Here is a 12402-nt window from a genome sequence, read left to right as displayed (position 1 = left end):
CCCACTTGTTAAGTGACCAAAAGTAACGGGACAGAATAATAATCATAAGTCAAACTTTACATTTTTAATACTTGGTTGCAAATCTTTTGCAGTCAATTACAGCCTGAAGTCTGGAACGCATAGACCTCACCAGACGCTGGGTTTCATCCCTGGTGATGCTCTGCCAGGCCTCTACTGCAACTGTCTTCAGTTCCTGCTTGTTCTTGGGGCATTTTCCCTTCAGTTTTGTCTTCAGCAAGTGAAATGCATGCTCAATCGGATTCAGGTCAAGTGATTGACTTGGCCATTGCATAACATTCCACTTATTTCCCTTAAAAAACTCTTTGGTTGCTTTTTCAGTATGCTTTGGGTCATTGTCCATCTGCACTGTGAAGCGCCGTCCAATGAGTTCTGAAGCATTTGGCTGAATATGAGCAGATAATATTGCCCGAAACACTTCAGAATTCATCCTGCTGCTTTTGTCAGTAGTCACATCATCAATAAATACAAGAGAACCAGTTCCATTGGCAGCCATACATGCCCACGCCATGACACTACCAGCACCATGCTTCACTGATGAGGTGGTATGCTTAGGATCATGAGCAGTTCCTTTCCTTCTCCATACTCTTCTCTTCCCATCACTCTGGTACAAGTTGATCTTTGATCTTGGTCTCATCTGTCCATAGGATGTTGTTCCAGAACTATGAAGGCTTTTTTAGATGTCGTTTGGCAAACTCTAATCTGGCCTTCCTGTTTTTGAGGCTCACCAATGGTTTACATCTTGTGGTGAACCCTCTGTATTCACTCTGGTGAAGTCTTCTCTTGATTGTTGACTTTGACGCACATACACCTACCTCCTGGAGAGTGTTCTTGATCTGGCCAATTCTTCGGTCATACACCACAGTTGTTTTCCATAGTCTTTCGGGTCTGTTGGTGTTGCTGAGCTCACCGGTGCGTTCCTTCTTTTTAAGAATGTTCCAAACAGTTGTTTTGGCCACGCCTAATGTTTTTGCCATCTCTCTTATGGGTTTGTTGTGTTTTTTCAGCCTAATGATGGCTTGCTTCACTGATAGTGACAGCTCTTTGGATCCCATCTTGAGAGTTGACAGCAACAGATTCCAAATGCAAATATCACACTTGAAATGAACTCTGGACCTTTTATCTGCTCATTGTAATTGGGATAATGAGGGAATAACACACACCTGGCCATGGAACAGCTGAGAAGCCAATTGTCCCATTACTTTTGTTTTTTTAACAAGTGGGGGGCACATATGCAAACTGTTTTAATTCTTACACCGTTCACCTGATTTGGATGTAAATACCCTCAAATTAAAGCTGACAGTCTGCAGTTAAAGCACATCTTGTGTGTTTCATTTCAAATCCATTGTGGTGGTGTATAGAGCCAAACATGTTAGAATTGTGTCGATGTTCCAATATTTATGGACCTGACTGTAAATTCCTAAACTTACGGTAACCCTTTTGATTATTTTCCAACTGTTTAACATGAGTGGATGTGAATAGCATGGGCTTCAATGTCTTCCATTGGGCCATTTTTCTTGAGTGGGCTGTTCAATACTGTTTGTGGCCAGGTATAGAGAGGCTGAATTGTACTTCTTACATGATGATTTCACACGTACTGATAACAGCTTTATGTTTGTATCTAGGACACGTTCTATATTACTTGTCCCCATTTTCCATTTTTCTTTCCTGTTTTTAGCATGTTCCTGTCACCCAGTTGGATCAGCAAAACTATTATGCGATCCCCAAAATGGAAACTGTCCTTGCAAGCCTGGCTTAGCTGGCCCTACTTGTGACCAATGTATGGTTGGATATTGGGGATTTGGTGAATATGGTTGTAGACCATGTGCTTGTGCTGGAAACTGTGATTCCTTAACAGGAGACTGTATCAACAAGTAAGTTCTGGTAAAACTAGCCACAATTGCGGGAAGTTTGGTGAAGGTTCTCAATGGATATCTGTGATTACCGCAAAAAATACAGATGCTTAGCATTACATTTACCACAGGAATACAAGCTGCATTGTGTAATCGCATGCAACATGCTACCTGTGTTACTAGTACAGGGATCAGGAACCTTCGGCATTCCAGCTGCTATGAAACTACAGCTCCCAGCATTCACATTTGTTTGGCTGTTGTAACTCCCAAGTCAAAGGAGGAGTCTGGTAGTTGTAGTTTTAGAACAGCTGGAGTGGCGGAGGGTGCTGGTCCCTGTACTAGTAAGTAAGAGGAGGGTATTCAGTAGATTTTATGTGATTATTGCATAAAATCCAACTTTTGTGGTCACAGTTTCATGACATTGTGTGGACACATCGTTTTTTGGGGTTTGCAGTTGTCTGTGTGATATAGAAAAATACAGCTTTCCTAAAAATTGCATTTCAGAGATATGGTTGCCATACACAAGCATTGTTTCTTTGACTAATTCATACATACAAACAGAGGAGACACAGGGGGGTCATTTACTAAGCAGAAATACATCTAAATTAGGTGTATTTCAGGCACAGATGTCGGCTCAATGGTTAGTTGCGCCGCTAGCTGTGACTTCGGTCCGCTCTTGCCAGTTTAAAAAATTTGCGGGCGGGGAAGGGGATGGCCCATCTCATTCACCGTTTTCTACGTATGTTTTAGGCATATAAAATTGTCTAAATGCAAGACAACTTGGAAGCTGTCTTACATTTAGGCTGGATCTGGATGCGCCGAAGTTGTGAAGAGGCCGGTGCCTCTTCATAACTTCGGCGGATCCATTGCCAACTATGGGGCTTTATTAGGACCAGCATATAAAACACTGGTCTTAATAAATGTGCCCTAAAATACTTTTGCATCAACCAGTATAGATAGAAAGTTATTGTGCTCATGAATCATGAAAACATACGTTCAGACAGAACACATCTCTTATTTTTAATGTGTTTCATTTAAAACTGTTAGGGTGGATGTAGCATAATTTTATACTATGGACAAATCCATCCCAAAATCTGCATCTCTTACATGTAGATTTGCCACAGGGTGGCTGTGACAAGCCTGCATCTAAATCCATTTAAAAATCTGCATGTAAGACATACGCAACATCCAAATTCACCCTTCTGCATCACAGAATAGCACAAGAAACAAACCATAGCCGTAAAGGGATTTAATAAAATGCTCCTGTTCAAAATTTTACATCCCCTTAGTCCTCTTTCACACAAGTGTCGTTGCCATCAGTACTCCAGCCACTTTTTTTCTGTCTGTAAGGCCTCTTTCACACTGGCGTGTGTGCCCCGTTGCCGTACTGTGGACCGCATTTGCAGATCCGCAATAGATGGGTGGCGTTCCGTGGGCATTCCGCTTCACGGATGCGGACCCATTCACTTGACCTGAATCTGGAGTGCTACTGTGGGGTTTCGTCCCGTACTTCTGTGCCGCAAAAATATAGAACATGTCCTATCTTTTTGCGGAACGGCTGGATCATGGACCCATTCAAGTGAATGGGTCCGCAATCCGCTGCAACTGCCCCACGGACTGTGCTTGTGTATTTCTGCCTGCATTTTGCGGGCCGCAATATGGCAACTGCATAAGCCAGTGTGAAAGAGGCCTAATCTGGAGCTAATGTCTGTGAATCTAGTCACATGGGTATATAAAATACATGCATATTTAAAAAAAATACTGCTAGCAATTATTGCAGAAATTCGTACGGATCTTAGGTGTGTCCACCTGTGCTTGTGTGGCTCAGCAGTGAGAAATGGCTGCGCAGTGAACTGTTATAGCGTGTATGCGCCCTAAATAATATAGCGTGTATGCGCCCTCTGTTAATATTAGGCTACATGCAGTTTTTTTTTAACACACAGCTTGGAAATAGACTGGTATCATGGTCCCGATTACCTTTCAAATGAACAGGGATTTTCGGCTCTTCGTCATTCAGGTGAGAAGTTTTTGCCTTTCTGTTGCTGAATATAGATCTGTTTCATTTGTCATATTCTATTCTTTTTGTTTCTTTGTGTTTATGAGTTGAAACGTGCAGGTTTATATAATATGCTGCCCTTTTTCAGAGTCACCTTGTTGCCCTTGTATATTGTGCGTGTGTCGGATATAATTTAGAAAATAGAAACGACTCTAAAACCCTTGCAATGGGCAGCAAGGTAAATTTTTCTCCGAGACCATTCTGGTGTAGGGGTTTATTCACATGGAACGTTTTTGACTGCAAAGTTTTGTGCTGCATGACCTGCACTGTCTACTACAGCTGGTAGCATTTGAAGGATGTAACTGAGCCTGTGCGTCCACCTCTGAGGTGGACAGAAAAATTTGAAAAATAAACAGCAGGTGGCGCTATACAGATAGATTTTAGTGAATAACTCTGTGGCTATACAAAAGTTTTTGTGAGACAAACTTGTTAAGTCACATAAACCATATTCCTTGTACACCCAAAATCTAATAAAGTAGGGCCTATATGTCACATTTTTGCATCCTGTTGAAAGATGCCCCCCCAAAATCCTAGTAAAAAGGTACCATTAAAGCAGATTGCTACAGAATGCATGTCATTTTACCTCCAGTTGTCAATGACTTCTAGTATATACAGTATAAAAAAAAACAGGAACTTCTTCAAGACATCATCTTTGTGTCCACTTACTTGCTGGTACCTTTGACCAAAAAATAAATTAGAAGCAGTGTTTTCAAAAGGATGCAAATAAATGATGTGAACAGAGCCTTTCTTGTTTTTAACTCTGGTATTTCAGTGACAAATATGTAGAGAATTAATCCAGTGTTTCTGTATGCTTTTAAGCACAATTCATACCATATTGTAACTCCTTTTGAGACCGCTTTCACAAGGCCACGGGTGGTCTATGAAACACGGTACATGTTAACAACCGCATTTCCCAAACCGACCTTGCTCTAAGATGCAAGTCTTCTGTCCTGTGCTCTCAGCATCATTCGAGTAGTGGACAGTGCTGGAACTCATAGATCACTTCAGGTCTTTTTAAGTACTGCTGTCACATTGACCGCGTTTCACAGACCACTCACGTCCGTATGAAAGCGGCCTAACGAGTTGCTTTAATGAAAACAAAAATTGGGTACTTAAAAAATTGGATCCAATCCCCTTTGGAATGGATGGTCATCCATTACAATCTGTAACTGCAAACAAAGGAACATAAAGAACTTTGTATTTTTGTACATTTGAAGGTGAACAGATTGAAATGAAAGCCTATGTATTAATTAATGTCAGTTTTTAATCTTCATAAATAAATCACAGATGCTGTTAAACAAAGTATTAAGCATTCTGCACGCAAGTTTAAAGCAGCATTCCATTTTCTGTATCGTTCATTTATTTATATAATAACAAAAATCACACAATATTAAATGTACATGAGTATGCAGTAGTCCTGTCTGTGCACGGTAGAGCAGCATACTGCCTGGATAGGTCCTGTGTAATGCATCCGTGGATGAAACATGGTGTAAGTGTTGGGACCCTTGGCATTCAATCAGCAACAGTTACAGTATATGACGTACAAGGATAATTAAATAGGACTAATGTTGGAATATTGTTTATAATTTTGGTTATTACAAAATGTGTTAATTGTTTCTGTATTTACTATATTACAACAATATTAATCCAGACCTTTCATGTGGTAAAAGTGTGTATTTGATATGCGGAACATGTACTAATCTAAGGCTACTTTCACACTAGCGTTCGGGTTTCCGTTCGTGAGCTCCGTTTGAAGGAGCTCACGAGCGGACCCGAACGCAGCCGTCCAGCCCTGATGCAGTCTGAATGGAGGCGGATCCGCTCAGACTGCATCAGTCTGGCGGCGTTCAGCCTCCGCTCCGCTCGCCTCCGCACGGACAGGCGGACAGCTGAACGCTGCTTGCAGCGTTCGGGTGTCCGCCTGGCCGTTCGGAGGCGTGCGGATCCGTGCGGATCCGTCCAGACTTTCAATGTAAGTCAATGGGGACGGATCCGTTTGAAGATGCCACAATGTGGCTCAATCTTCAAGCGGATCCGTCCCCCATTGACTTTACATTGAAAGTCTGGACGGATCCGTCCCAGGCTATTTTCACACTTAGCTTTTTTTTGCTAATATAATGCAGACGGATCCGTTCTGAACGGAGCCTCCGTCTGCATTATTATGAGCGGATCCGTTCAGAACGGATCCGCCCGAACGCTAGTGTGAAAGTAGCCTAAGCCTTTTGTGAAGGCACAATGCCAATTGAGCTTTGTGGAGTGTGTCTACAGTATGAATGTATCAGTTGGTAATTAGCACTGCATCCACATTTCAAAGAGGCCATCTGATGTGTGTCAACGTTTAGTGTTACCTCATGTAGCTACGATTTTGAAATTAGTTGTCAACGGTCACACAATTTTGCACCTAAAACAATTACCTGCAATATCATGTGCCCTTTAACAATCAATTTAAAAAATATCAAAAAAATAAAATGAAGCAGCTCACCTAACCAACAGATGATTTCTATTCCAAGTGACCTTGATAAATACTGGCTCCCTCAGGAAGAAGAAATGTAATGCAAAACTATGGAGGTAGCCATCTCTCTAAGAGGAAATATACCATATTTTTTGGACTATTAAGACATGCATTTTCCCTCAAAAGTCGCAGTGCGTTCTATAGTCCGAATGCTAATGACCGCTTCCGTTATATAATCAGCATGCAGGAGGCACAGGGAAGTGAGGGCAGTGCTGTGCTGCCTGTACACACCCTCCCCGGTCTTCTTCCGGGTACTGATGTGCACAGCGCCAGGACGTAGTGCACGTAGGTGCACACTATGGCCTGATGCATCAGGTCACAGTGCAGTGTGGCAAGCTGAGAGTCCTGGATGTGCAGCGCCAGCCAGAGGAAGCAAAGCATATATAAGGCCTTTTATATTTAAAACATTTTTTTTAAAGGTCTGATGGGGGGCTGATCTGAGGCTGAAGGGGGCTGGGGGCTGATGGGGAGCTCATCTGAAGCTGATAGAGGCTGGGGGGGTCTGATTTGAGGCTGATGGGGTCTGATCTGAGGCTGACTGGGGATTTGATGGGGAGCTGATCTAAGGCTAATGGAGGTTTGGGGGGGGGGGGGTCTGATGGGGTTCTGATCTGAGGCTGGGGGTTCTGATCAGATACTAATGACCTATCCAGAGGATAGATCATCAGTATTTTAGTCTCTGAAAACCTCTTACATACAGAAGTTTTTGTTTATGATTGAAGCCCTCACAATATGCATATGCTGGTGCTCCCTGTTTCACATACGACCTGAGAACCATGCAGCATCAAAAAAATAGTGGTTACCTGTTTTAGCTGTTGTTTTAGGGCTCTTTCACACTTTCGTTCTTTTCTTCCGGCATAGAGTTCTGTTGTCGGGGCTCTATGCCGGAAGAATCCTGATCAGTTTTATCCTAATGCATTCTGAATGGAGTGAAATCCGTTCAGGATGCATCAGGATGTCTTCAGTTCCGGAACGGAAAGTTTTTTGGCCGGAGAAAATACCTGCAGCATGCTGCGCTTTTTGCTCCGGCCAAAAATCCTGAAGACTTGCCGCAAGGCCGGATCCGGAATTAATGCCCATCAAAAGGCATTGATCCGGATCCGGCCTTAAGCTAAACGTCGTTTCGGCGCATTGCCGGATGCGACGTTTAGCTTTTTCTCAATGGTTACCATGGCTGCCGGGACGCTAAAGTCCTGGCAGCCATGGTAAAGTGTAGCGGGGAGCAGGGGAGCAGTATACTTACCATCCGTGCGGCTCCCGGGGCGCTCCAGAGTGACGTCAGGGCGCCCCAAGCGCATGGATCACGTGATCGCATGGCACGTCATCCATGCGCACAGGGCGCTCTGACGTCACTCTGGAGCACCCCGGGAGCCGCGCGGACTGTAAGTATACCGCTCCCCGCTCCTACTATGGCAACCAGGACTTTAATAGCGTCCTGGGTGCCATAGTAACACTGAAAGCATTTTGAAGACGGACCCGTCTTCAAATGCTTTCAGTACACTTGTGTTTTTCTGGATCCGGCGTGTAATTCCGGCAAGTAGAGTACACGCCGGATCCGGACAACGCAAGTGTGAAAGAGGCCTGCTGACCAATATTACTAATCATAAAATCAATGACTGCCATTGCTACATCGTCATGATATCAAACAGAAGTCGTCATAACATTGGCAGGTTAATAGCCATCTATACTTTTCTGTGGAGTTAGTAAAAAGTACAATAAAAGTCAGTCACAGCAGAGCTATAAAGTCTGATCCCTGTATCCGGACTGCACGGTATATTAATATATTAATACTGGTGATTATTGTGTATATGTAAACATGTATATGTGTTGGATACATTTCCTCGTATTTTATGCTTCGAGAGACAGCTTCCTTATAATTTTTCAAATGAAAGTGGCCTAAGGCCTCTTTCACACTTGCGTTGTCCGGATCCGGCGTGTACTCCACTTGCCGGAATTACACGCCGGATCCGGAAAAACGCAAGTGAACTGAAAGCATTTGAAGACGGATACGTCTTCAAAATGCTTTCAGTGTTACTATGGCAGCCAGGACGCTATTAAAGTCCTGGTTGCCATAGTAGGAGTGGGGGAGCGGTATACTTACAGTCCGTGCGGCTCCCGGGGCGCTCCAGAGTGACGTCAGAGCGCCCCATGCGCATGGATGACGTGCCATGCGATCACGTGATCCATGCGCTTGGGGCGCCCTGACGTCACTCTGGAGCGCCCCGGGAGCCGCACGGACGGTAAGTATGCTGCTCCCCGCTCCCCACTACACTTTACCATGGCTGCCAGGACTTTAGCGTCCCGGCAGCCATGGTAACCATTCAGAAAAAGCTAAACGTCGGATCCGAAACGACGTTTAGCTTAAGGCCAGATCCGGATTAATGCCTTTCAATGGGCATTAATTCCAGATCCGGCCTTGCGGCAAGTCTTCAGGACTTTTGGCCGGAGCAAAAAACGCAGCATGCTGCGGTATTTTCTCCGGCCAAAAAACGTTCCGTTCCTGAACTGAAGACATCCTGATGCATCCTGAACGGATTTCACTCCATTCAGAATGCATTAGGATAAAACTGATCAGGATTCTTCCGGCATAGAGCCCCGACGACAGAACTCTATGCCGGAAGAAAGGAATGCAGGTGTGAAAGAGCCCTTAGGCTACTTTCACACTTGCGGCAGAGTGATCCGGCAAAACATATGCCAACTGATGGCATTTGTAAGACTGATCAGGATCCTGATCAGTCTTAAAAATGCCTGATCAGTCAGAAAAATGCATTGAAATGCCGGATCCGTCGTACTGGTGTCATCTGGCAAAACGGATCCGGCATTTATTTTTATTCACCTTTTTTTCCGGTATTTTGAATGCACTAATCAGTCAAAATTACTGAACTGAAGACATCCTGATGCATCGTGAACGTAATGCTGTCCATTCAGAATGCATGGGGATATACCGTACCTGATCAGTTCTTTTCCAGCATTGAGCCCTTTTGACGGAACTCAGTGCCGGAAAAGAAAAACACTTGCTTGAGTGCAATGGTATTTTTGGCTATGATTATGCATTTTAGGAAATCGGGACACTTTTTTTTTTTTATTATTGTTGCTGCGCCCAGCGAACCTAGCTTTGTAAAACTGCTTTTGTTCTGTTTATAGTCTAAAACCCACTTGCGGTTTTTCTGCAAATTGCAACAGATGTGAAATTGACCACACAGTTTTTTTCATATAAACAATGTAAAATAAATGTTTTTCAACTGTAAAAACTGTGTGGCTAATTACTGCATTGCAAAACTACATGCACTTATAATGTGCAGTTTTTAACTGCACCCAACCTCGACCACTAGGTTCAATATACCCAGTGCATATTTAAATGTAGAGGTTGAGGTGCAGTTAAAACCGCATCAGAAAAGATGCATGCATTTTTTTATGTGTTTTTTACAGATGAAACATGTTATAGGGAATGTTTCGCCTGTAAAATCCGTATGAAACCATGCACAGTCTTTAGGCTACTTTCACACTTGCGTTCGGAGCGGATCCGTCTGGTATTTGTATAGACTGATCCACTCCTATAATGCAAATGATGGTATCCGTTCAGACAGAACCGTCTGCATTATATTTTACTAAAACAGTTTAAGTACAATTTGTATTCAGACGAATCCGTCCAGACTTTACATTGAAAGTCAATAGGGGCGGATCCGTTTGAAAAATGCACCATATTGTGTCACCTTCGAACGGATCCGCCCCCATTGACTTCCATTGTAACTCTGGACGGATCCGTTTGCCTCCGCACGGCCAGGCGGACACCCGAACGCTGCAAGATGCGTTCGGGTGTCCGCCTGCTGAGCGGAGCGGAGGACAGACGGTGCCAGACTGATGCATTCTGAGCGGATCCGCATCCATTCAGAATGCATTAGGGCTGGACTGATCCGTTCGGGGACGCTTGTGAGAGCCTATAAACGGAATACACAAACGGAGCCCCGAACGCTAGTGTGAAAGTAGCCTTAAAGGGACACTGACAGGCCCAAAAAGCATATTTAGGTATATATATGACAGTACAGGTCATATAAAGTGTATTAGAATCATCTAAGTACCCCCCCTGTCCACCTTATAAATACAGTAAAAAGAAGTTTTATAACCTGCTTTCATCGTGTTCAATCTGCCCAAGGGGCGGTGTTTCATCTGAACTTGCGCCCAGCCTGCCTCGCCACAACTGCCGTTTGAAGCGCCGCCCAGCTAATCAATATTCACTTCGCTGGGCGGCTACTCTGAAGCGCTGCTGTGCCCGGCGCATGCGCATTAAGCAGAGGCTGCATCGGCCTCTGGGAATCAGACTGTGCGCAGGCGCGATGCGATCCCGGCCAGTGAGGGTGCCGGGCGCATGCGCTGAAGATGTCCGGGGACACTAGTAGCCGCCCAGCGAAGTGAATATTGATTAGCTGGGCGGCGCTTTAAACGGCAGTTGTGGCGAGGCTGGCTGGGCGCAAGTTCAGATGAAACACCGCCCCTTGGGCAGATTGAACACAATGAAAGCAGGTTATAAAACTTCTTTTTACTGTATTTATAAGGTGGACAGGGGGGGTACTTAGATGATTCTAATACACTTTATATGACCTGTACTGTCATATATATACCTAAATATGCTTTTTGGGCCTCTCAGTGTCCCTTTAATACACGGGTGTCAAACACAAGGCCCGCAGGCCGAATCCGGCCCGCCAGACCTCGTCATGTGGCCCGCGTAGCAGACAGTGTTTGTCCGACCTAAGCTTAGCTGCTGTCACTCACTGCGGCACCCGGGCCGGGTGATCAGCTGAGCGCAGCCAGCGCTCCTCCCAAGCCTCCCCGAGTCTCTCCCCTCCCTCCTCTAGTCTACACAAAATAAGCTAGCCGCCGTCACTCACTGCGGCAGCTGGGGCCAGGTGTCAGCTGAGCGCAGCCAGCGCTCCTCCCAAGCCTCCCCGAGTCCCTCCCCTCCCTCCCTCCTCTAGTCTACACAGTCACTACACAGTGAATGATTCCAGGCAGCGCAGCTGCTCACTCACTGTGTTCAGTCTCCGGTCTCCAGTCTCTGCTCCTCCTCGCTCCTCCCAGACTAGTCCCTCCCTCCTTCTCTCTGATAAGGAAGTCAGGTCCATACAGGAAGTGACATCAGAGAGAGAGGCAGGGAGGGAGAATTGAAATCATTCTTCTCCTCTCCAGTCCAGCTCCAGCGCCCAAGTAGTGCCCACTGTGCCCTGCCTGCAGACAGTGCAGCAGTGTTTTTTCTAAAAAGGTATAAATATAAAACATTTGAAGTGTATTGTAACAGTGTCACCCCACTAAAGTCTTTTATTATTTTTTTTGGCTACTTATAATCCTTAACTGCGATTTATCAGTACATAATGTTATATATCATTTTGGTTCAGTAGATTCTCCTAAAAACATACCCGTATTTTTCGCCGTATAAGACGCACTTTTTCCCCCCCAAAAGTGGGGGGAAAATAGCAGTGCGTCTTATACGGCGAATGCAGCTTATTTTGCGAATTTTTCGCGCAAATGATTTTGCGATTTTCAATGATACACCCGCCGCGATGCCGCGCGGCGGGTGTATCAGCTGTGAGGGAGGAGGGGCTGGGGGCCGGCGTCTGCTTTTATAATGACAGCGGGGCCCGTGCAGTGACTATTCTACTACACGGGCCCCGCTCACTGTATAATCGTATGTCTAATAGTAAATAGTTATGTACATAATCGCATAATGAGCGGAGTACTTACAACTACAAACGCTCGCCGAGAGGAGGGAGGAGGCAGGCTGGGAGGACGGGCGCTGGCAGTGTGTGAGTCATACGTCACGCGCCTGCGCCGCCCACTTTATGAATGAAGCAGGCGGCGTGGGCGCATGACGTATGACTCACGCTGCCAGCGCCTGTCCTCCCGGCCTGCCTCCTCCCTCCTCTCGGCGAGCGATTGTAGTTGTAAGTACCGGTAATACACAGCGCTCC

General features: G+C 45.1%; 1 protein-coding gene across 1 annotated transcript in view; it reads left to right on the top strand.

Moving 5' to 3' along the window:
• Positions 1-12402, top strand: part of NTN4 (netrin 4) — a 160259-nt gene that overhangs the window by 116529 nt on the left and 31328 nt on the right. Inside the window, exons 6-7 of the mRNA XM_044280539.1 lie at positions 1697-1892; positions 3815-3888. Coding sequence (XP_044136474.1) covers positions 1697-1892; positions 3815-3888 — 270 coding nt within the window. The remainder of the gene's footprint in view (positions 1-1696; positions 1893-3814; positions 3889-12402) is intronic.

Source organism: Bufo gargarizans, chromosome 2 (genome assembly GCF_014858855.1).
Source record: "Bufo gargarizans isolate SCDJY-AF-19 chromosome 2, ASM1485885v1, whole genome shotgun sequence".
Taxonomy (NCBI): Eukaryota; Metazoa; Chordata; class Amphibia; order Anura; family Bufonidae; genus Bufo; species Bufo gargarizans.
This window is presented reverse-complemented; position numbering and strand designations above follow the sequence as displayed.